Source organism: Argopecten irradians, chromosome 13 (assembly GCF_041381155.1).
Source record: "Argopecten irradians isolate NY chromosome 13, Ai_NY, whole genome shotgun sequence".
In the NCBI taxonomy this organism is placed as follows: Eukaryota; Metazoa; Mollusca; class Bivalvia; order Pectinida; family Pectinidae; genus Argopecten; species Argopecten irradians.
This window is the reverse complement of record NC_091146.1, coordinates 14,875,342-14,903,330: the sequence shown is the minus strand read 5'-3', so window position 1 is coordinate 14,903,330 and position 27,989 is coordinate 14,875,342. Positions and strand designations below refer to the sequence as shown.

The 27,989-nt window shown below is 32.6% G+C and overlaps 1 protein-coding gene across 1 annotated transcript in view; it reads right to left on the bottom strand.

Moving 5' to 3' along the window:
• Window positions 1-3,157: 3,157 nt before the first annotated feature.
• Window positions 3,158-27,989, bottom strand: part of LOC138305574 (disintegrin and metalloproteinase domain-containing protein 10-like) — a 64,072-nt gene continuing 39,240 nt past the window's right edge. Inside the window, 11 exon segments of the mRNA XM_069245883.1 lie at window positions 3,158-3,348; window positions 3,415-7,687; window positions 14,463-14,696; window positions 15,570-15,709; window positions 16,154-16,276; window positions 17,662-17,782; window positions 18,783-18,871; window positions 19,856-19,959; window positions 20,694-20,868; window positions 21,601-21,796; window positions 22,236-22,408. Of these exon segments, the coding sequence (XP_069101984.1) occupies window positions 7,574-7,687; window positions 14,463-14,696; window positions 15,570-15,709; window positions 16,154-16,276; window positions 17,662-17,782; window positions 18,783-18,871; window positions 19,856-19,959; window positions 20,694-20,868; window positions 21,601-21,796; window positions 22,236-22,408 (1,469 nt within the window). The 3' untranslated portion in view covers window positions 3,158-3,348; window positions 3,415-7,573.

Sequence of the window (27,989 nt, the reverse complement as noted above, 5' to 3'; positions counted from 1 at the left end):
TATATTGTTGATTCTTTTTCTGTCGGGAACGTGATCTCGCTAGCCCTTTACATTGGTATTTAGTGAGAAACTTTCGTTGAAAAAGAGAGTATCATCAACAAAGCGATCAGATTCATATAATTCTTCATAATATACATTAAAGAAGATGTTGATGTTTGTCAAAATAGCATTTGGTAACGATGGCTATATATAATATACATTAAAGAAGATGTTGATGTTTGTCAAAATAGCACTTTGATAACGATGGCCTAAGTAATATTAATAAATTTCTCCGAGTAACTACATCAAGGCAAACAAGATATTTGCCAAAAGTATTTCTGTTTCAATATTTACAAATATGAGTAGTAGTTATACAAATGTAGAACAGTTTGATAACGGTAGCGTAAGTCTTGCGATAGTGCTGAATACTGGATGGGATTCCTTAAAGCTAAGAATGTTCGCGAAACTGGGCCCTGATTATTATGATGTAGGAATCAGAAAACAAAATGAAGAACAAACAACAACACGATGAACTTGTCAGATCTGTATTACGGTTCAACTCTGATACAAGGTGCTCAAATCATCAAATCATTCATAATAAAATCAGGCAACGATCATAGCAGAACGAAAAAAGTCTTCTAACGATAAACTTTCGCTAAAAATAGTCCCCTAACGATTAACTTTAGCTAAAAATAGCCCCCCAACGATAAACTGTCGCGTGAACACTCAGCTTTCCACATCACCTTATCATAAAATAATGTTTTCCTGCCATTGCTGCGGGTTAATCATATATGAAGTATTACATGAAACTACCGATTACTGATTTTACATATAAGCTTTGTTACAGAAATCCTTCCCCGTTCTTATTCGAATTGTCCTATACTTCGCTACAAATCCTTATACTTAATACTATATCTAATCTCTGGCATATTATTGAAACCCAGGTAGAAATGAAGGAACCAATTATATACTAAAGACTCTCTTGAAGATTTCAAAGAAGCAATGTCCAAACTTATAGCTAGTATATCCCAACCTTATAGGTAGTATGGTGTATCGTTATTCAATCAACAATTTTCTCTAGATGAAGACCAAAATGACCAAATTATCCATCTCATCTGTTCTCACTTACAGCCTTCAGTTTCCCATGACCTAGTCCACAGGTGGATGTTAAGAGCGTTGGCAGCCTTTGGATTATCGACGATGACAAAGGAATTACTGACATGTTTTAGAACGTTGTATTATGTCGATGGACAATGGAATTGTTTGATCGGCTCCTCTCGAAGATTTATTATTCAAAAGTAGTAGGATTTATGGCACAGTGTTCCTATGGCCACTTCATTTTTGTGTCAAGAAAAATATTTTTTGTTCTTTTAAAACTATCACTAATCTATTGCAAATGAATTTTTATGACGAGGAACATGCAAAATATGAAATTAATCATCAATGAAAAAGTCATATTTCAAAACCCATTTGTCAAAAAAATTGGCGAAAAAGCTTCTCAATATAATAAACACCCATATTCATCCTTAAAGATGTTCAGCCGCCGACAGAGCAAAAAATGATACTCATCATTTTAACAATAATGGGTGTTTAATCATGAATATATACATCTAATTAGCACAAAAAATAATATTAAATAATTTGTTTTTCTTTTGCATTGGTGCATACACAATCAGTACTTCATTTCATATAGAACATAGTGCCACAGAATTTTTTCGGGATGCAATTAATAACTTTTGATATTTTTATCTTTTCAATGGTGGTAATGGAGTAAAGTAACTTTTGTAACTGAAGAAAAATACTAGTTCGTCTTCTCTTGCTTTTTATTGAGAAAAAATACTATGTCAGCGGTGGAGCATCTTTAACTGAAATATTCTGTAATTGTACTTATTTCAGAATGTTATGCATTCTATACTTATAGGACAGGCAAAAACACATTCAAATATGATTGCACGAGAACAATTTTCGCATTTCTGTTACAGCTGATTACTTGAAGGTCAATATTACTGTATTTATACTTGAAATTAAATTACATCACTTAAATATGTACGAATACAGTAAATGAAAAAAGAACATGAAAAATATAATGTGCAATTAAAAAAATATTTTTGCATAAAATATCCCCATCAGAGACCAATGTTTTAGCATTTTCACAGTATCAAGGTAAAATAACTTCTACAAACTAAACAGTTTACCTCCCTTAGAGGAAGTCTTCATAAATTACCTCTTTCACATTCTATAAACACATATGTAAGTGATAAAATTTGTAAATGTGGAGTATGTACATGAACACATGAATATGCAAATGTTTAAATTAATTTACTCATGAATATTAAATGAATATACAAACGCAAAAATGTTAATTAATTTAATTCATGAATATTCATGAGTTTTTTATGTACGTTAGACTATACAAATACTTGAATTCACAAATGCAAATATTTGAACCAGTTCAACAATAAATATGTAAACATTTGAATTAATCTACTAAGCAGCATAACTCATATCAATGTTACTTAAAAGATGATAAGAAAATCTGAAATATACAAGTATAATGATGACTCTATAAAAATACATTTACAAACTAATGTTTCATTTTTTCACATGAATATGTAAAATGTAGCATCGCAAAAAACACCCACTTGCTTTACAATGTACATTTATTGTACATACAATTTAAGCTCGCACTGAAAAATTGTGTCAAAATATCCTTCATACACACATATATCTCAGATGGACTCGTACCACGTGACAGGGACTAATAGAAGTATATGGTCAACATCAATATCAATTATTCAGAAATATGTACCTCATCACTTTGTCTTTCTATAATATAAATCTTTATTCTAGTTAACAGATATTTAGCCCTCCAAAAGTTCTGTTACACTTGTTTATAGATATGATTTCCACACTAAATTAATACCGTCTTACTTTCATGATCACATGAATGTATTATTTACCGGTCTTACCTTCATGATCACGTGAATGTATCATCTACCTGTCTTACTTCCATGATCACGTGAATGTATTATTTACCTGTCTTACTTCCATGATCACATGAATGTATTATCTACCTGTCTTACTTCCATGATCACATGAATGTATTATCTACCTGTCTTACTTCCATGATCACATGAATGTATCATTTACCTGTCTTATTCCGTATTGTATTATTTACCTGTCTTACTTCCATGATCACATGAATGTATTATCTTACCTGTCTTACTTCCATGATCACATGAATGTATTATCTACCTGTCTTACTTCCATGATCACATGAATGTATCATCTACCTGTCTTACTTCCATGATCACATGAATGTATTATTTACCTGTCTTACTTCCATGATCACATGAATGTATTATTTACCTGTCTTACTTCCATGATCACATGAATGTATTATCTACCTGTCTTACTTCCATGTCACTTACTTACCTGTCTTATTTCCATGATCACATGAATGTATTATCTACCTGTCTTACTTCTATGATCACATGAATGTATTATTTACCTGTCTTACTTTCATAATCATATAAATGCATTATTTATCAATTAATTCACAAATTTATTAAGAATATAAATCATTCATAATAGATGTGTTATATATGAATTATCAGCAAGGTATGTAACAATTTTTGGATCGCAACTTAGTGGTGTATACAATAATAATGTAATTGCTTTTTTATATAACAACCATTATTTCTGGAATCAGTTAAAACAAATAGTTAACTCTTTAATTCTATGAATTGTATCTTTCCATAATGTATTTATTTGTTCTTGTTAACAGGTAATGGATAACTATTTTTGTACCTGGTACACAACATATATGTTCTTAATATATAATAAGTCTCCATCGCTAAAGTTGAAATGACATAATAAGTAATATGGCAAATGTGAAATTATGTAAATCATCAATCCTTCATAAAAAATAACATGTACCTTTTAACTAAAAACTGTATTTATCCAATTTCTCCAGGAGATAAATTATGACTGTGAACCGATGTCAAATGCTGGTTTAACTGTACAAAGTCTAACCAAAAATTGCATTTACCAAATGAAAAAAAAAGAGATGTAATGCTGGATTTAAGTACAAAATACTTTATCTGTTATAATTTATTTATTTATTTTTGTAATTTTGTTTGTCTTAGCTTCTACATAATGTGTTCATATCTTTAGTGATACATTTGTATTTGTGGAATTCTTAATTGTGACGTAAGTTACTTCACCACGAAAGGAAATCTTCATATAACTAACTGACATAGCAAAATGCAAATCATTATACTTAAAAATATTACCGTCACAACTTTAATATTTTTGTAAGAGGTTTTACTCTATCAAACATTTTATGAAGAAATAAGTTCATATTTTATCAATTTCTAAACATATTTACAATATCTATCTGGTGTCTTTTCCACTCCTTTTATTGTAATATTTCTTTTAATATCACAATTTCTCCAGGACATGATATAATGTACTTATTCTTCATCAAAAGCAGGCACAATGAATATTAAATAATGTATTGTAACTTCATTTTAGTAATAATTAATCAAGTTAAAATTTTTTTTATATCAAAACAATACTCGTACACATGTGACTAAAATTCTACACAATAAAACAACAAGAGTTATCATATACATCTATATAACATAGTATTAAAAGTATTTAAGATTCTTCTAAGTAATGAAAAATATAAAATGTCTCAATGCAAGATAGGCATGGTTTTGACGTTTCTGGTCGTGACAAAATGGTGAACATGAACTTTATTTCTTAATTCATAATTCAATTAACGCTGTAGAGTCTTGAGCTTGAACAGTTCAATACATAATTATAAGGATAAATAGTTTCATCAATTAGGATAATACATACCTAATAAGAAAACATAATTAGATAACCATTACATTATCTGAAACAAATTGCAGATTTACATTATTTTCTCTGCCATTTCATTTCCCCAAATTTGACCATATATTTCTAAACGCCAAATTATTTCTAGAAGAACAGCGATGAAGTTCAATGATCTTTCCCACTTCCATATAGCTGCTCATATTCAGTGTCTGCTGAAACACTTTCCACAGAATTACACAGGAAATTTTAAACATGAAGATTCAAAATGTTAATGAAAGATTTGCTCTACTTGTATGATTATCAATTATATCTAAACCAAGTCTCATCCAATTCTAGGCTCCAGGTAAATATATAAAACCTATTCGAAAGAAAGTAGAACCTCATACTTGGATAGTTATTTCAATCAGTTCTTTCATTCTGGTTTTTATCACTTCTCCCTTCATACAACATTGATCTCTTTCACACATTGATTATCACCCTTTTCACACATTATTCCCTTTTCATACATTATCTCCCTTTTCATACATTATCTCCCTTATACATTTATTTATCTTTCAATTCTAGTATAGCATTTATACCCTTACTAAATCACATTTATAGCCAAGAAATCATAAATACCTTGCTTTTCATAAAACAATGCAAAATAAAAACAAAATCACACTTAAAACCAAGAAATCATAAATACCTTGCTTTTCATAAAACAATGCAAAATAAAAACAACTGCCTAATTTGTCGAGTGTTTTCTGAATTTGGGAAATTTATTATTATATTAAGAAATTTTTAAACAAGAATGATAAAAGATATTCTTTTTATTAATTCTCACAAAATTTTATCTAAAGACAAAGTATGCTGTGCTATGATGGATATTCAAACATATGCTATGATGTTAAGAAAACCAGGACAGTCACAAAACGTTAATAAATGATCAAACTATTTTTAAATATTTTCTCTTAATTTCTTTTATATGGAGTTTCAATTCAGTGATTCTTTGAATCTCTTGAAAATGTCTATGATAATATTTTTGATTTTGGTGAAAATATTTATGACTAGGCATCTTTTCAAAATAAAATTATAGAAAAAATGTGAAAGTAACATATAATTTTAGATGAAATGGTTAAATACTTTTGAAACAACATCTGATAAAATTGCTATTTTAATAGACTCAATTGAAAAAATATTCTTGATTACAAATTTTATCATTGTTACCATTAAAAGAAATTAGTCATACACTAATCAAGTAGCAAGACCATAAGTTATTAATATTTTTTTTCAATTTTTTAATGATAATTTCTAAATTCATAATTAGTACAATAGGTTACAAGACTAAATTGAAAAGACTAAATTTGTTCATAATTTCTATGTCCATGTTCCAGGATCATGAAACAAATATAACTTATATGTTATGAACTTTACATAACTTCATCTGTGATTGGCTGTGCCAAAATATAAAGATCATACCGGTATTTAACTTATGACAGTTTCGTCTCTCGGCCAGCTCCAAGAACAATTATTTTACATTAACTTTGGTTGTTCCCATTTTACACCATAAATAATATGTACCTTCTTGCCTCAGACAAGTATAATTCTTCCATTCTACCATTTAATTTAAAGCATCTCTCTCACTCTTGCATCTTTGTGCAAAGCTCAAAGGTAAATTAAATAAAACAAAAGATGAAATGACTTTGGCGGCAAAAGCCAGATAAATAGCATTCGGTAAGATTTACTTTAGTAATCTGCTTTATTGCATTCACCCCTGTAGACACATTTGAACTCTTCTGCTTCAATGACTGGAACAGTTCATTATGAAATTTCAGGGGTGAATGTGTAAATGAACTAGAATAGTAACAGCAGTTTAGGACACCTTACAAATTTCATGTTATACATGTTAGTTATCTCCCTTTAATGATAGAGGTAAGCTCACACAGTAAAGTTAAAATAAATTCTTATTCATCCCTGAAAAAAACATTGGTCTCTTCCAATCCTAAAACTAGAATAGTTATCAATTTCAAAGGGTAGACACTTTGTGTTATCATAATGGTAATTAATTACCATTGAGATTAAAAAAAATCCAATTCAAGGGATGAAATCTGTGAAACAAGTTACATTACCGGCCAACACTAAGGCTTGTGATAATTAAACATTTCACACAAAAAGCATCCGTGCCCAAAAATAAAACTTATGATTGCCATAAATTAAAAACAAGAATTTAAGAAAACTGAATTCTATGAACTGTCAAATATCTCATTCCAGCACCTACTGACGTTTTACTTGAAATCTTATTTCCAGAAAACATTTACAAAATTGAACAGATCAACGAAAAATGAACAAAACAATAATGACCAATATTTTTCAATGAAAGACATTCATAATTTTTTTCAACTTCAATGTTTAAAATTAACTTACTTAAATGAAGTAAAATATCTCTTTGATGACTTCATTAATCAGCTAGCTAAAGCATATCTTTCAAGTTGAAAATAGATTTCTTTCTCAACAAACATCAACCAATTCAAAAGCTTGATATATACCGTTTCATTATGCAATAAAAGTCCATCATACAAACGTTCACATCCAATCAAAAGTTGCCTTACACCCATCACACTTCAGACAATGAGAATTACACTGAGGATTCCTCTCCAATAACCAATCAAAATAAACACTGCTGCTTCATCACCCAATGAGAACTACTGTTACAAGTTTTTAATTTAGCCAATCAGAAGTCTCCTTTCATTTTTATGATAGATGATTAGGGTCACACCTTCCTTTCGCTGGATTTTCCTTTTTGTTTTTTCTTCTCCTCTGGTCGATGTCCCCTCTTGGGCCCACCTCCTGTCGCTGAGTAAGGGGGAGGGGGTCCTTGTGGGGCCTGTAGAGAAAAAACGTAAAAATTTCAAATTAAAATTGTCTTTTAAATGAAATTAGGGAGGCAAGTTTTAATTACAGGTAATTAAATATTTTGCATATGTTATGAGTAATTTTTTTCCCTTAGTGCCTATTTACCTTTTAAATACAAAATGTGCTGATTCTGTGTATTTTTCAAACCCAGTTTTTATCTTTACCTTTATTTATATCCCTGAATTATCTCCCTTTTTACATGTATTATACCCCTTAACTATTTCTCACTATAAGTTTTATTTTATCCATTAAATTGGGCTATTTATAATTACTGGTATTTTTACTTAAAGAATTATTTTTACTTAAGAGGTGTAGAATGGGTACATGTATACATATGTATATGTACAGCAAAGTCTACTGGGATTTAAAGATGCTCCATCGCTGACGGAGCATAAATGATATTCATCATTTGAACAATAATTGGTGTTTAATTATGTATATATATGTCTAATTAACACAAAAAATAATATGAAATAATTTATTTTGCCTTTGGTGTATGTGCAATCAGTACTTCATTCCATAAAGAATATAGTACCACAGATTTTTTTCGGGATGCAATTAATTATTTTTCATAGTTTTAATTTGAATTAAAATTAGAAGCTCAAACTTTTCAATGGTGGTAATGGTGTAAAGTTAATAACTTTTGTAACTGAAGAAAAATACTAAATCATCTGCTTCTGTTTTAGATAGTGGAAAATACCATTTGTCAGTGGTGGAGCATCTTTAAAGCATATGAAAATATTGAAAATTAAAGCTTATCATATCTTACAATAATATTTTAAATACAATGCATAGTTATGTATATGTGTATGTAATTATATGAAGAAATAATTTTTTTTTATTTAGAACCAGCAGGAAAAGGCATGATATGAGTTCTCAGAAATGCTTTAACAATGAACCTAATTTTAGGTAATAATAGCCCATCTGGTTATAAGCTCATCCATTTCATTGTGCAAGTGATTCCAATCTGATAAAAATTAAGATTATCTTTCTCCCATGGTTACAAAGAGGATATGACAACATTCCACATGAGGACAGGGCCCGGTTGTTCAAAGCATGGTTAGCTTAATCATATGATTAGTGATTTTTTTTTATTTCTCATTTACTGCAAAATTTATGATTATGTAAGTAGAAAATAGAGCTCTTAAGATTCTTGTAAAACTTTGTAAAATTTGTATTACCAGAAAATAGTTTATCTTGATTTAAAAATTGTCGTTAAACTGTGATTAGCTTTAATCCTCTTTTGAACAACTGGACCCTGGTTCACAACAGACAGATTACTACAGGATCATTGTCCCACTTGACAATGGGTAACGAGTTTGCTTATTCAAAGATGCTCCACCGCTGACAAAAGGTATTTTTTCACTATCAAAAACCGGAGAAGATTTCGTATTTTTCTTCAGTTACAAAAGTTACTTACTTTACACCATTACCACCATTGAACAATTTGAGCTTCTTCAGTTACAAAAGTTACTTACTTTACACCATTACCACCATTGAACAGTTTGAGCTTCTAATTTTACTTAAAATTATCAAAAATAATTAATTGCATCCCCGAAAAAAAATCCATCGCACTATCCCCGAAAAAAAATCCATCGCACTATGTCCCATATAGAATGAGGTACTGATTGTGCATGCACCAAAGGCAAAATAAATTATCTTACTATATTCCCTGAGCCAATTAGGCAAATACATACACAATTAAACACCCTTTATTGTTCAAAGGATGAATGTTATTTATGTCGGCGGTGGAGCATCTTTAACAGATCAAAAATTTTAAGTACATATTCTTTTTTTTTTATATTGAAGAGTTATCTGCCCTTGCCAGTATATATTAATGTGTAGTCATTGTTTTGTAAGCAGAAATTGCTGTTTTAATCTGCAATATGACAGTTTTCTCCTAAAAACATGACAGAACAACCAATAAATATCTTCAAGGGCAGATAACTCTGTAATATGCAAATACAGAATAGATTCTGAACTGGTTATTTGATTGGTCCTTCGAAAAGGTCACCATGTTCTCTATGTACGATCCTCTATGTAACGGGTTAAGAAAAAATAATCCCTATTGTAATAAGCATGTGATCCCAAATTCTGTTCATACCCAGCTGACAAGAAGCTGAACCACTGGTGTCTGCAAAGCATGTGCTTATACAATTGAGATACCTAGCTTTCCTTTAAAAACAATTACACATACGATATTACTTTGCGAATAAAACAAAAACTTCAATAGGATGTTTTTTCATCACATTATTTCTTGTGGGTTTTTTTCCAGAAAAATCTAAATTTGATTATAAAGGCATTTCTTGCTATAACAAATTCACTAAAATTAATTTTGAAAAAAAAACAAAACAAAAAACAAAAATAATAAAACCTGAAATTAACTTTAATCAATAAAATATTAAATTCTTTATGATACTTTCATCATCTGTAAAACTTTAAATATCGCGAGACATGCATACACTACGATATAAAATGGCTCCATATATCAAAGCAACAGGAAAGAATAGATTGGGATGGACCCAGCTAGCTCTCTATATCACTGTCCCCTCCTCTACCAATTCATGAAATACCATTGATACAAATCATAGCCTTGGGTATTCTAGTATAGTGTATATATATACTACATAGTATTGTCCTAGATACAAGAAACTACAGAAACGGAATTGTACCCTGGATACTGCAAGCTTTGGATATTCTTATATCTTAAATATAAGAAACTACAGAATTGCATGCAATGGAAAATTTAACTTAAATCATTATTTATATGCACATATATTATACAACTATTAGCCTAAATAATTTCTATATTTCATTTTATCTACACAGCTTTAGATATTTAGTAGATGTATTGTATTTAAATTTATAATATGAGAAACCACAGAAACTGCATGTAACAGACTGTTTAACTGGGCCCATCATTAACTAAATTCATGTTCATAACATGAACATTTAGCAAAATCAGTTTTAAAATAAGTTCTTTTTTTTTCCCTAATTTGCAAGTAAACTTTAAATTTGAGTAATTGTATTGTTTATATGCGACAATGATAGTATTTCTAAAGATTTTCTTCAGGATGAAAAGTATATAGTTAGTGTAACAATATTGTCACACAATCAGTGATAATATCTTATATGACGGTTTGATGACTAGTATCATGAAGTACCCTGTCACCTTCATCAGAAAAATGACCATGCAGCTTAAGTACAAAAAGTTGTAAAAGTGTATAAGTTATCTTGAAATGAATGTTGAAGGTCGCTGCATTATGTTGATTTCAGCACTACTGAGTATACAACATTTAGCTCTAGCATTGTAGTGGGTAAATATGACTTAATTTTGCTTTTTTTTCACCCTAAGTCCTGGCCCCGATTTCTCGAAACAAACTTAAGTCAAAAACTGACTTAAGTCATAAATTGCAATATAAGTTACATTAGGAAAAAAACTTAAGTTTTGACTTAAGTCTGCATTTTTGTTTCGAAAAATCTGGTCCAGGTCATATATATGCCAAGGTAATACACATTGATCAGAAGTGCTGAAATCAAAATTGAGCATGTCAAGACAACAGGTAAACATTTACTATGTGTTTATGCCGCCTTGTCATTAGTTTGATAGAGGTGACAATGTATACATCATACTAGTGATCCATACATTACACACACAAAAATCACGACTTCAGTGTTAATGATAGTTTATATATCAACATGAATGTGTCAAAGCCTGCGCATCATTGAAATTAATATAGCAGTGATTCAAGTACGTATGCAAAGCATTGCAACAAAATATTGCTTTATTTCAAAACTTTGATTAATATTGGTTACTTTCAGCAGAAAACCATCATACAAGATTAGCTTCACATGACTTATACATATACTCTATGCATAGCAAACCAGCGTGGCTTACATTAATTACTGTGCACCATCTGTGACTTTTAGGGGAGTTTCCGTCTACAGGAGGTCAGGATAGAAATAGAGAAACTATAAGTTTAACTCAGGTTAGGCACATGCAGTGATGAAAGGTTCTATTGGAATCATGCAGTGATGAAAGGTTCTATTGGAATCAATACCTAATTTCCTCAACAGTTTTCTGTTGGTCATATCACTAAACGTCACAAACCACATCATTTTCACACATAGTCCGATAGACTTTGGGATACTAAATATTGTTAATTAAACAAATGCAGGCAGTGAAGCAAGGGATTAATAATGTAAATATTTGTCGTCTATTTTTAAGAACAAAGGGTCAGATGGGCCTGCATTATTAACCAGTAATGATTAGCTCTCAAATAATTTTTTTCTCTATAAAATTACTGATCTCCTATTTTGATAATTTAAAGTTCTGACCCTTGTAACAACTAACTAAAAGACATACCATGTTTTGGTATTGATAGAAAGCTGGAGTTCATTAAGAGAAAAAAAAACTAATATCAGGGGAGAAACAGGAAATTGGGTGATTTGTCCAACACCTGAACCACATGGCCACAGTAACCCCCTTTTAACCCTTCCCCAACACAAGAAAACATCAACGTTTTTGATATTGTAACAACATGGTATCTTATATCTTGTAAATTAAAATTGCAAAAACTATTACAGAATTTTGGGAACAAAATCCAGGGGAAATGGGTGTTTTTTAGCCAAAGAGAATAGAACAGAGTGGCATGCATTTGGAAAATTGGTTTGTAAAACATTACACATGCTTACAACATCTAAATCTGGTCTGTTTTCATAGCAGTCTGAAATTGATTAATACATTATCAAGCTAGTTTTAATTTAGCATAGAAATTGAATGTTCAAAGGTACGCAAAATAGTCTAAAATAAAAACTTACATTAAGACGAATGTGATTATTTCATCATTTTTATTTTTATCTTTATTTCTCCTGACGAATGTGATTATTTCATCATTTTTATTTTTATCTTTATTTCTCCTGACAAGAGTTATCTGTCCTTGATCTTATTGATCAGTAGTTTGCAGTGATTTTTCTCCTTATAAAACTGGGATCGGTAAACGACCCCATTCTCAATGACAAACCACTCATTTTTTCCCCCAATTACAATGAAAAATTCCCAAATCAAATTGTAGAAAAACAAATGAAACCCTGAAATCTCTCCCCTCATTATTTAATCTAAAAAAAAATACTCTGAAACTGTTGTGATGGTCGTTACCTTTTGATAAAATGAAACAGTTTACTGTTTTACAATATCTAATCACCATATATAATACCATGTTAAGTAATGGGTAATTTTCCCAAAAAAACACTTTTCGCGATTAAAAATTCGTTACAAAACCTTTTCCCCAAAATACCCTGAAAAATCACTAGTTTGAAGAGATGATAATGTGTGGTGTTATTCACACAAGCAAAAGAAGCAATATCATCTCACAACAATATAAAAACAGAAATTCTGTCATCACACTTTTTTCTACCTTTTCTCTGCATTGTCTCTGAATTTAACACACACATATAATACACATTTTATCTAATTTGAGATTTGCCAATGAAATTTGTGTGAATATGCATTAATAATTTGAATTTCCAAATATTCTGATCAAAAAGAAACAAAACATCTGATTACATCTTCTCTAGAAGGAGCAGCTTGGTCTATCTTAGCCACATCTCTATATAGGCAGTGCAAACAAACAAACAAACATTAAACACAGATATTTTAAGATGAAGTTGATGGATGGGTAAGGGGAAGTAACTCCACAACAAGGAAAAATTGTTGATTAACTTTTATCTACAATAATTCAAAAATCTTTTACTGTACTAAAATTTAGATTCACAAAAATAAGAACATTTACAGTATACTACATCTCTCAAGTTGAAATAATACAAGTGTTTAATACAGAGGGACAAAGAAATATAGCATTCACACAAGATGCTTCAAACAGCAATATGACAATATAGATGAACAAAGAGATAGTCTTTAAAATATTCTTGATAATGCAGAGCAAAACACAAAGACACACATACATAATGATAAGGATTGATCTGTTTAAAATACAGATCCCTATTATCACTGCATTTGATAAGAGGATCTTACAACACCCCATTAAAGGTCATGTTCAGATGACCTTTGGAAATAGCCAATGAAATTGCTGCTGCCAGAATCTTGAATGTGATTTAAGGGAATGAAATTGTTCGAAAAATATGTCGGGATTATTTTCGTGTACGAAGTCATCTCGCCAAAACTGTTTATGTATATTGGGATGAAATGATGTTGTCAATTGATGTAGCAATGTGTAGAAAATACATTGGATCTGAGGTACACGTGTCATCAAAACATGACCCCTTATGGGACGTTGTCAGATCCTATAGTGAACGGAGTGGTTATAAGGATCTGTATTTCAATCAGATTGTAAAAAGGATGAATGCAATTTTCATCAATTTCTACAAGTGTCCTTAACATATGACCTAATTCCTGATTTATAGACATTCCTTTAACCAAGATGGCCAGAGTTTTCAGATGCTGGGATGTGTATAGATATTAAACTGCTCACAATTTTTTTTCCAAGTAAACCTAACAAATGTATTTTACTCAAATTTTAGGATAAAAATGTTCCCTAGGAAATTATCATAAAAGAAACTAAAGGATCGCTTTGGCAGAGAAAAAAGAATCAGTTAGTTCGGGGAATTTTTCTTTAATCTTTAGAATGTTTCTATAAAAGGTCGTCACTTCTAAGGAATAATCAAAGGGAATATTGCTGTAACACTGCAAGTAAACATTTCAGTTACACCAAAATGACGGTACTTACATTTGTGTACCCAGAATGCACTGGCTGTTGTTGGTAAGACTGTAACGGCTGTGAGCTGGGTGCGTACGTCTGTTGTGGTGGAGGACGTCGGCGACGTCGTAGTGTGTCAGTGATACGCAGTGCTGGTTTAGCCTTTGGATTACTACTGGGCGTATGTACGGCACAGATCTTTATAAATAAGCCCATGAGGACAACTAGACACAGGGCCATCATCATAACAGCCCACCAGTATTCCTGTATAGAAAATCATCATGGAGATGTCAACAGATTTTTACAGTAAAGCATGGTTATAGCAAATCACTGGGGACCAACGAAATCACTTTGTTATAAGCATACTTTGTTATATATTGTTATAACCATATTTCACAATAGATACTTGTTTCAGAAATTAAAGTACTGAATAACCTCTTTTGTATCTCAGTCATCAAAGTTTTTAAAGTACTGAGTTTTAAAACCTAGTACAATGTATCGTATCTCAGAAATCAAAGTATTGAAAGTACTGAGTTTTAAAGCCTAGTGCAATGTATTGTACTTTTTGAATACAAAGTATTGAAAGTACTGAGTTTTAAAACCTAGTGCAATGTGTTGTATCTCAGAAATCAAAGTATTGAAAGTACTGAGTTTTAAAACCTAGTGCAATGTGTTGTATCTCACAAATAAAGTATTGAAAGTACTGAGTTTTAAAGCCTAGTGCAATGTATTGTACTTTTTGAATAGGATCAAAGTATTGAAAGTACAGAGTTTTAAAGCCTAGTGCAATGTATTGTCCTTTTTGAATAGGATCAAAGTACTGAAAGTACTGAGTTTTAAAGCCTAGTGCAATGTATTATACTTTTTGAATAGGATGCGAAGGTAAGTTTCAGCCCTTCATTATTCTGTTAAGAAAATAACAATAAAAATGTCAAGAGATTTGAAGATATATCCTTCCACATCTTACAAAAATTGCATTATACTTGTTTTCTACATCTGCTCTTTTTATTGCATTTATCTATTTTTCAAGTCATTTCGACACTGGTTCTGATTGACTACAAGAATAGCATAATTTCTATTATAAATTTTTCAAAAATTATTACTAGGATAGTATCTATATTGGAAATAGAAACTAACCACAATCCATGTTTTTATTTTCTGTAATGTCTTCTCGTTAAAGATGAGATTTTTAAGTCGAGCCAGCGGCCCGTCGTTATCAATTCCTCGACATTTATGGAACACGTCACAGTAACCTTTATAGTTATCACAAGGTGAACCTGTAGACAGAAAATGACAAACAATACATGTTTCATCCTAATATTGCAAACGTGGATATCTTTCAAACGCTTATTTTTGTAATTTACATGTGTAAATATTTCTTATTTCTTTCTTTTTTTTTTTGAATACCGGGTAAAGATACCTGTTAACATTTTCCACTTTACTTTCACACAAAATAATTTGATAATATTTATACATTAACGTTTTGGTGATTTTTCATGCTAGGGAGAGTCTTTATGCAAATAGTGCAAATTCCCTGAATAAAATACCATGTTTTCTGTCTAGTATTTCAAGGTAAATATACTTTAACATTTTACGTCAGAAAACTAAAATTGTACTATATTTCATAGCCAATCATAATTAAACAAATTCAATAATTTTTTTATTCTGACCTGAGTTTAGTTTGAAAACTAGAAAGAATAGTTATTGAGCTATGAACAAACCTGCTTGTAATTTGATTTTATCTAGACGACCGTTTATAGTGTTGAGTAGACCTTTGAACTCTTCATATGGAGAATTTTCTGTAATCTGGGCTGAACTTATACACTCCGTCGAGTTTTTCCTCTCTGTGAAACAAAATAAAACATATTAAGACATCATTAAACAATAGTCAATATTTAAAACAAAATAATATTAAAATTAATTGCCTTGTGAATCGAATCTGCTGACAAGATCTGATTTTTTTTATTATAAAATAAGTTTGTTACTCAATTTGTAACTTTTGTGTGAATATTGATATTCAATATATATTTGATAAATGTAGTAGCAGTTACACTACATTGTGCGATATCATTGCCATAAATGCATAAGCATTTCGTTTTTGAAATTCATAATCATTCTTATTATAAATTGGTTTTATTTTACAAAGATTCTAAAAGTAACTTTCATGTTTGTGTTGGCTTTTTAAATTCATGCCGATCCATTTTAATTGTTATATAGTTCTGATTCAGTCCGTTTAGTTGATCGATACATTGAGAAATTATTGAGTTATATAAATCCATGTATTCAGAATAGATACTTCAGATTCTTTTTAAAGGCCCACTACCTCTGGTTTAAATTTTTTAAATGGGAATGTAAAATGAGATCGATAATATTGTAGAGTCACAAAAGTTATCAACTTACCGTTATTACTACACGTATCATAATCTTCTATACAATTTGATTAAAATAAATAGAACGTTAATTTTCATAACCCAGGTTGTCTTATGTTTCTAGCTGTTGTCCTAAATACCGCGTGATAGTTCACTATCACTGCGCAAGACGACAAAACAGCAAAATGACTCTCCACTGTTATTATATGTTACAGAGGAAGTCTTGCATATCTTTGGTGTTGTAACCTTACCTTAGGCCATCAGTACATATTTTCTGATGTTATAAATGTTTTTAAGAAACCTTTATGTTTTACTCCAGAAAGGCAGTGCGCCTTTAATAATTTTTAATGTTATTTGATTACAATTCTGTGTTTGAAGATGTTAAATAAATTACATGTAATGTTGAATGTCAATCTGCAGCATGCTCCATAGAAAGTCCATAACGGATCAAATTAGCGTAACCCTTTCTTCTATACTAAAGAACCCCAAACAAATATTGGAAATCTGAATAAAGAAGACAGATATCATGAATTATTGTTTTGATGGATACTTTCTATGAATAGCCTACTGCTACATACTGTATCACATGATACTTATAGACCGGAACTACCCAGACAATTTTTCGGAGCAGCGCCATCTAGTGGCCTAGAGTTACAGGGAGGTAATACAGTAGGCTCCCGCTAATACTTACAACAGGAGAGATAAAACATGATACTAATAGACCAGAGCTACCCAGACAATTTTTCGGAGCAGCGCCATCTAGCGGCCTAGAGTTACAGGGAGTAAATGCGGTAGCTATATAGGCTCCCAATCCTACAGCTGAAGAAGGATTTTTAAAAAGATTCACGACAAATACTTACGACATGAGAGATAACACATCTGCTCTTTATTGTCACTACCAGTACTCCCAAAACATTCCTCGTAGTCTGAAACTCCACGTATGTCAAAACCAATCCTTTTACATAGAGACTCGGAGCAAACCTAAAACAAACCACAACAAAATTCACATTAATCATTATTAATCAGTTACAGCTGTCACAAAAAACTGCTATAAGAATTCCTGTTTACAATTTTTACCTTTCAGTAACCTTTGAAAATAAAGTTTGCTAACATAACAATTCCTGAGCAGTTTTATTTGTAAACAATCAGATATTTTTTAGTAAGGATCTTCAGTTATTTATTTTTTTCCTCTGCTTCTGTTTTAAAATTCTTAAATCTGCATGAATTAGAAATAACAATGATCATAAGCACTAGTTCACATAATTTACCATATGTGATGTCAAAAACAAGAGGCCCAGAGGGCTGTATTGCTCGTCTGGCAGGTTAAGGCAAAGCCAGCAATGTTATATTGAAATATAAGTTAGGTACCAGTATTATTCTCCTTGAACTCAGCAATATTACTAGTAGTATTTCATAATTTTATAAATTTGATAATCTATAATAATAGTATTATAAATTATAATTTTAAAATGACAATTGATCATTGGTTCATATTGGATGACCCATCCGATCCGATAATGGCACAAAATGACCAGTTCAGTTTTTTTAGTCAAATTGCTTATTTATGGCTACTTTTGCCTTTATTGTAAGCAGTGAAGAGAATGTTGAATGTTTTTCTTACAAGCTTTTGATTATAAATGGTGAAAATTATTGTAAAGGAAAGCTGTATGGAGGTATTCACACTTGATGGTGTTTTTATTGGAAAACTGTTGAAATCACAATAAGTTTTAATATTTACCCAATTAATCGATCATAAAATTTTTAATTGATTATCGGATCAGTTGAGGGTCATCTAGTAGTTAATCGGTTATTTCCAATCATCAATACAACACTAATTACTAGATGGATATAGGTGGGGAGGTGAATACAGAAATCCCTTTCAATCATCAAGCAGAGGAAGGATTTTAAAGAATTTACTTTATTCCCTTTGGAATACTCAAGCTTAAAATAAAAAAAAAAATAAAAAATGGTTTCGACTTACCCCGTCTTGACAGACACGAGAGTTACTGTTACACAATGTCGTGATATCAGGTAACTTGATGGCTGGGGGGCAGTTGGCTGAAGTCCCAGTGACAGTCCGTCAAGGAGAAACAGATTGACGTGGAAAAAATACAAAATGTTATTCTTATAACAACAAAAGATGTTTCTCTCGTGTGATTTTAGCATAGAATATTGCCAAATAACAGTTTTTTGGTTTTAAGTTTTTAATTTTTGAACAGCTCACTTTGTACTTTTTGTAAACAAAGATAGGAAATTAATACCTATACATAAATTACAAGAGATCCCAGCTAACCAAAGAATGATCTACGTCCGACAATGGAAAGAGGAATCTTTTCTCTGCTTTTCAAACTTTGACTACATACTACATATTACCTTTGAGACAGATCGCTTCAGTACTTTCTGAGATATTGCGGTAACAAACTTCAATTATCAAAATCCAAGATGGCGGCCTGTCAACCATCTTGGTCACCGATCCGTCCTAAAATGCAATATGCACAACTGAGGCCTTGTGAAACCTACATATAAAATTGAGAAAGATCCCTTTAGTACTTTCTAAGAAATAGCGGTAACAAGAATTGTTAGCGGACAGAAGGACCACGGACGAAAGGCAATTTGAATAGCCCACCATCTGATGATGGTGGGCTAATAATATTGTGGATGTGATCATGTTGAAAGATTGTTGTGCAGATTTGAAAACTCAATATTTTTGAAAGCATCTGTGTATAATAATTTTTCGAAACAAAAGAAATTCTTTTTGGAAAACGTGTATTGTAAAACAATCTTATTTCTGTGTGTGATTTATTTTCGCGTGATCCACCAACTGTTAGAATTCACGAAAATAAATTACCACAAAATATACTGATCTACAGATACAATAGAGCATTTTACCAGTACATCGTGAAATTAAATTATAGTGAAAATGTCATTGGGTATGAAAACATGAAATTAAGTCACAGTGGAAGTAAGTTGCTCTACAGTAATGCAAATGTGTTGTGTTCATGAGGGATAATCATATTAACTTATATATTTTAAGATGAGTAGGTAAAGGATATGAGCATATTGCACGTCGGACGCACTCGGTTCCTACACGACACGTCTGATTCGCCGACTGCTGGACGTAGTTACAGGTAGTTGTACAGCATGGACCTTGTGTGGGACTGTCAATACAAAAAACAAAAATATAGGATTCAGAAATACGACGACACTAATTTCTTGATACTGATACAATAAGCCAAACTTGACTACCTACGTAACAAAGGGAAAATATGTTAATTTGTGTTGCAAGAAGCCGCTTGGGATCCAAAGAATGTGGTTTCATTAAATTATTTACCCCTGAAAGTTAAAAATGGACTACTCTAATCCTTGATTTAGGAGAGTCTAAATGTGTCTTCAGGGGTGAACGAGGTAAACAGATGGTGCCTATACAGGTACTGAACCTTGTGTTTTGCTCTCAACACAAAATATTCAAATACCACTTCAAGACTAATATCTATTGTAACAGTTACATATGACATACTTAAACACATAAAGAAGATTGTGTATTTGCTTATAATTTGTTATTTTGGTAGTTTTAGGGATGGAGTACAAAAAATTCTAACAAAATAGTGATGGACTACAAAAAGTTCTTACAAAATAGTGATGGACTACAAAAAGTTCTTACAAAATGTTTTGTTTCATTATTTGAACAGCATACAACTGTTAACGATTCAGAAACATTTCTTACAATGGGACTTGAACTTTTTCAGTTGTGTCAGAATAACAAGAATAAATACAATAGATAGATAGATGGTTTATATAGACATGTTTTCCTATTCCTATTGTCTCTAACATCTGACAATAAAATATTCTGAAATGAAATTCAAATGAATAATACATGGATACATTGACATACCTGCAGGCGAATTTTTGCCCAGTGAGACTATTTGTCCTTAATTTACAATCGTCAGGAGTTGTCTCCCCTGATCTCTTGGCGTGACAACAGGTGTCAGTACAGTCATCAGCGTAGCCACAGTCACACTCTTCATCGCCCTCCACAAGGCCGTTACCACAGAACGCTACGCCAGACTCTGAGGGAAGCAAATAAAGTAGAAATAAAAAACATGTTAGAAAAGATAATATCACAATGCTATGTCAGACTCTGAGGGAAGAAAATGAATTAGAAATAAAGTACATGTTAGGTAAGATAATGTCACAATGCTTCGCCAGACTCTGACAAAAGCAAAGAAAGTAGAAATGTATGCCAGACTCTGAGGGAAACAAAGCAAGTAGCAAGAATTCCACGTAAGTGGATGCGTGGCCTGCACAGCATCACAAAAAAGAGTTATTTACAGTTTGAAATATTGTTAATAATAAGGTGAAGTTATAAAGTCTCCTAACTCATGCAAATATTGATGAATTTTGACTAGTATCATACTACTCCAAGATCTCATTAATATAAAACAATATACCAAATTTGGTTGAAATTGGACAAGAAATACTAAAGTCATCCGGTGGAAACCATAGATTTATCTGTTTTGACGATTTTAAAGTCCCATAACTCTTGCAAATATTGACGGATTTTGACCAATATCAAACCCTTCTAAGATCTCATTAATATAAAGCAATATACCAAATTTGGTTGTAATCGGATAATAAATATCAAAGTTATTGCATGGAAACCATTTTCCCTGACACCAACACTGCTGCCGACGACATAGTAATACCTAAGTGTCGCCCTTGCATTGCAGGAGACACAAAAATGAAGTACACATTAGCTAAGAGGTAGAAAGGAACAGGATTTGACGCAGAATTTCACTTACGCTTAAAACAATTTTTCTTGTTAGTCTCCTCGATAATTGAGTTGAGGACCCTAGATATGTTGTCCTTACTACAATCAGAGAATTTGTTGTTGTTGATGAGGTCACCCTGGGTAGCACTGGCGTACATTATGTAGTTCCCCTTCACAGACTCGTCGGAACTGGTCCCAAATGGAGCACATTTATCACCACTGTCGTGCTGTAATCAGTACAAGAAGTTTTATTTAGGGTTTCTGGATTAGAGTGAAATATGCCTTAGCAACCACTTCTATAAAGACCACCTACTTGATAATACCACAATCTCAGACCTGTGTATAAAGACTGCCTGGCTATAAAGACCATTTTGCTTGGTTCCTTCTGTGGTCATCAAAGACAGGTTTGACTGTACATAATTTAACCAAAACATTTTTCAATCATTAAAATACATATCGAGTTTGATAATCTTGCAGAATCTCAAAAGTTATTAGCTCATCCTTAGTACTACACTTATCATCAATACTTTGACTGCTTTTAATACAAAAGTTAAATGTTAATCTCCATAAAGCGGGACAAATTGTGCTTGTTATTCTAGCTGCATAAATGTCTCAATTTCGATGGAAAGGGAGATTACTTCTGAAATATGGATATATAACACTTACCGGAGAACCAAAGTTGTGTCCGACCTCGTGAGCGAAGGTGAGATGGGATACCCGCGGCGCCACCTCTTTCCCGTAATTCATCAGAGTCAGAATTCCGGTATTGAGGGATTTGTCCACTTTTACCGATCCCTCAGGGAACTTTTTGTATTTCTCACAGATTCCCCCTGCTGCATCTGTAACATGGAGATAAAGAAATCTATTAAACAGGAATTAAAAAAGACACTTTTAAAATTCTTATAGACATTTGAAATAATTGTATAATGTGGTCTTTGAAATAACTCTTTTACCAGGGTAGGGAAAATACAGCTCACATGTGCTAGACAAAGACGTGATGTAATCAATACATGCGGCAACGTCATTAACTTTGACTCACTGCGACATTCCTATGATGGCGTCACTTTGGAAATAACAAGAGCTGTTGGAGAACAGCAAAGCTCGCCTATTCAGTTAAGCATTTATGATGACTCAAGCTTAAACAATTGTCAAAACAGAAACTTGCTCAAAAACTTTAACGTGAAATGGGACGCCAACGCTGATGCAGACGCCGACGCCGGGATGACAACATTAGCTCCCCCTATTCTTCGAATAGGCAAGCTAAAAACTGCATTTTCATAATGTTTCGTGGGAGAAAAAGATTCAAAGATGGGTCTATCAAGTGGACAGGGATATCTCAACCCTCATGAAAGGATATTGGCTGCCATCCCTGAGCAACCCTCAGGTTGACCAGCCAAAATCTTTCACTCAGGTTAAGATATCCCTGTCCACTTGACAGATCCCTGTAAGCTTCTATTAATCTTATCCTACCAATGTCATGTAATACTGACAACTCTAAGCCTGTCATTATTTTTGCTTCTCAAGAAAAGATTTGAATTTGTACATCTTCTTTTTTCAAACAATAAATGTTTATTTCAATACATTATGTATAGGCAAGGTTGTACCCTACTGAATTTGATGTGTATTACATATGAGATTTGGGATTTATATATGTCCTATTAACATCCAGGGTCATATAAGGATGTGGCAGGTATGTTGGTGGAGAAAAGCTGGAGTACCCGAAGAAAAACCATTGGCCATTGTTCAGTACCTGGCTACTACCACACATGGGATACGAACTTGCGACCCAGAGGTGGAAGGCTAGCGCTTGAGGCAATATGTCGAGACATTTTAACCACTCGGCCACCACATTTATGTTAATGACAGGTTTAGAGTTGTCACATGTTTATAAAGGACACCTCTGTATAAAGGACACCTCTGTATAAAAGGACACATGTTTATAAAGGACACCTCTGTATAAAGGACACATGTCTATAAAGGACACCACTGTATAAAAGACACATGTTTATAAAGGACACCTCTGTATAAAAGGAGACCTCTGTATAAAGGACGCCTCTGTATAAGACACATGTTTATAAAGGACACCTCTGTATAAAGGACACATGTTTATAAAGGACACCTCTGTATAAAAGGACACCACTGTATAAAGGACACCTCTGTATAAAAGGAGACCTCTGTATAAAGGACACCTCTGTATAAAAGGAGACCTCTGTATAAAAGGACACATGTTTATAAAGGACATCTCTGTATAAAAGGACACATGTTTATAAAGGACATCTCTGTATAAAAGGACACCTCTGTATAAAGGACACCTCTGTATAAAAGACACATGTTTATAAAGGACACCTCTGTAAAAAAGGAGACCTCTGTATAAAAGGACACATGTTTATAAAGGACACCTCTGTATAAAAGGAGACCTCTGTATAAAAGGACACCTCTGTATAAAAGGACACCTCTGTATAAAAGGAGACCTCTGTATAAAAGGACACATGTTTATAAAGGACACCTCTGTATAAAAGGAGACCTCTGTATAAAAGGACACCTCTGTATAAAAGGACACCTCTGTATAAAAGGAGACCTCTGTATAAAAGGACACCTCTGTATAAAGGACACCTCTGTATAAAGGACACATGTTTATAAAGGACACCTCTGTATAAAAGGACACATGTTTATAAAGGACACCTCTGTATAAAAGGACACCTCTGTATAAAGGACACCTCTGTATAAAAGACACATGTTTATAAAGGACACCTCTGTATAAAGGACACCTCTGTATAAAAGGACACCTCTGTATAAAAGGAGACCTCTGTATAAAAGGACACCTCTGTATAAAGGACGCCTCTGTATAAGACACATGTTTATAAAGGACACCTCTGTATAAAGGACACATGTTTATAAAGGACACCTGTGTAAAGGACACCTCTGTATAAAAGGACACCTCTGTATAAAGGACACCTCTGCATAAAAGGAGACCTCTGTATAAAAGACACATGTTTATAAAGGACACCTCTGTATAAAAGACACCTCTGTATAAAGGACACCTCTGTATAAAAGACACATGTTTATAAAGGACACCTCTGTATAAAAGACACATGTTTATAAAGGACACCTCTGTATAAAGGACACCTCTGTATAAAGGATACCTCTGTATAAAGGACACCTCTGCATAAAAGGAGACCTCTGTATAAAAGACACATCTGTATAAAAGGACACATGTTTATAAAGGACACCTCTGTATAAAGGATACCTCTGTATAAAGGACACCTCTGCATAAAAGGAGACCTCTGTATAAAAGACACATGTTTATAAAGGACACCTCTGTATAAAAGACACCTCTGTATAAAGGACACCTCTGTATAAAAGACACATGTTTATAAAGGACACCTCTGTATAAAAGACACATGTTTATAAAGGACACCTCTGTATAAAGGACACCTCTGTATAAAAGGACACATGTGTATAAAGGACACCTCTGTATAAAAGACACATGTTTATAAAGGACACCTCTGTATAAAAGGACACCTCTGTATAAAGGACACATGTCTATAAAGGACACCTCTGTATAAAGGACACATGTCTATAAAGGACACCTCTGTATAAAGGACACCTCTGTATAAAGGACACCTCTGTATAAAGGACACCTCTGTATAAAGAACACATGTTTATAAAGGACACCTCTGTATAAAGGACACATGTCTATAAAGGACACCTCTGTATAAAGGACACCTCTGTATAAAGGACACATGTTTATAAAGGACACCTCTGTATAAAAGGACACCTCTGTATAAAGAACACATGTTTATAAAGGACACCTCTGTATAAAAGACACATGTCTATAAAGGACACCTCTGTATAAAAGACACATGTTTATAAAGGACACCTCTGTATAAAGGACACATGTCTATAAAGGACACCTCTGTATAAAGGACACATGTCTATAAAGGACACCTCTGTATAAAGGACACATGTTTATAAAGGACACCTCTGTATAAAGAACACATGTTTATAAAGGACACCTCTGTATAAAAGACACATGTTTATAAAGGACACCTCTGTATAAAGGACACATGTCTATAAAGGAGACCTTTGTATTAAGGACACATGTCTATAAAGGACACCTCTGTATAAAGGACACATGTCTATAAAGGACACCTCTGTATAAAGGACACATGTCTATAAAGGACACCTCTGTATAAAGAACACATGTTTATAAAGGACACCTCTGTATAAAAGACACATGTTTATAAAGGACACCTCTGTATAAAAGACACCTCTGTATAAAAGGACACCTCTGTATAAAAGGACACCTCTGTATAAAAGACACATGTTTATAAAGGACACCTCTGTATAAAGGACACCTCTGTATAAAGGACACCTCTGTATAAAGGACATCTCTGTATAAAGGACACATGTCTATAAAGGACACCCCTGTATAAAAGACACCTCTGTATAAAAGGACACCTCTGTATAAAAGACACATGTTTATAAAGGACACATGTCTATAAAGGACACCTCTGTATAAAGAACACATGTTTATAAAGGACACCTCTGTATAAAGGACACATGTCTATAAAGGACACCTCTGTATAAAGGACACATGTCTATAAAGGACACCTCTGTATAAAAGACACATGTTTATAAAGGACACCTCTGTATAAAAGACACATGTTTATAAAGGACACCTCTGTATAAAAGGAGACCTCTGTATAAAAGACACATGTTTACAAAGGACACCTCTGTATAAAAGGAGACCTCTGTACCTCTGTATAAAAGGAGACCTCTGTATAAAAGACACATGTTTATAAAGGACACCTCTGTATAAAAGGACACCTCTGTATAAAGGACACATGTTTATAAAGGACACCTCTGCATAAAGGACACATGTTTATAAAGGACACCTCTGTATAAAAGGACACTTATTTATAAAGGACACCTCATTATAAAGCTAAGGACACCTCTGTATAAAAGGACACCTATTTATAAAGGTCAAACAAGGCACTCTATAAAGGACACCTCTTTATAAAGGACACAAGTTTATAAAGGACACCTCTGTATAAAGGACACCTCTGTTATAAAGGGGACATGTTAATAAAAGACAACTCTGTATAAAGGACAAATGTTATAAAGGACAACTCTGTATAAAGGACACAAATGTCTATAAAGGACACCTCTGTATAAAGGACACATGTTTATAAAGGACACCTCTGTATAAAGGACACATGTTTATAAAGGACACATGTTTATAAAGGACACCTCTGTATAAAGGGGACATGTTTATAAAAGACAACTCTCTATAAAAGGACAAATGTTTATAAAGGACAACTCTGTATAAAGGACACATGTCTATAAAGGACACCTCTGTATAAAGGACACATGTTTATAAAGGACACCTCTGTATAAAGGACACATGTCTATAAAGGACACCTCTGTATAAAGGACACATGTCTATAAAGGACACCTCTGTATAAAGGACACATGTCTATAAAGGACACCTCTGTATAAAAGGATACCTCTGTATAAAGGACACCTCTGTATAAAAGGATACCTCTGTATAAAGGACACCTCTGTATAAAAGACACATGTCTATAAAGGACACCTCTGTATAAAGGACACATGTCTATAAAGGACACCTCTGTATAAAGGACACATGTCTATAAAGGACACCTCTGTATAAAAGGATACCTCTGATAAAGACACATGTATAAAGGACACCTCTGTATAAAGGACACATGCCTATAAAGGACACCTCTGTATAAAAGACACATGTTTATAAAGGACACCTCTGTATAAAGGACACCTCTGTATAAAGGACACATGTCTATAAAGGACACCTCTGTATAAAGGACACCTCTGTATAAAGGACACATGTCTATAAAGGACACCTCTGTATAAAAGGACACCTCTGTATAAAGACACATGTCTATAAAGGACACCTCTGTATAAAGGACACATGTCTATAAAGGACACCTCTGTATAAAGGACACCTCTGTATAAAGGACACATGTCTATAAAGGACACCTCTGTATAAAAGGACACCTCTGTATAAAAGACACATGTCTATATAAAGGACACCTCTGTATAAAGGACACATGTCTATAAAGGACACCTCTGTATAAAGGACACCTCTGTATAAAGGACACATGCTATAAAGGACACCTCTGTATAAAGGACACCTCTGTATAAAAGGACACATGTCTATAAAGGACACCTCTGTATAAAGGACACCTCTGTATAAAGGACACATGTCTATAAAGACACCTCTGTATAAAAGGACACCTCTGTATAAAAGACACATGTCTATAAAGGACACCTCTGTATAAAAGGATACCTCTGTATAAAAGACACATGTCTATAAAGGACACCTCTGTATAAAGGACACATGTCTATAAAGGACACCTCTGTATAAAGGACACCTCTGTA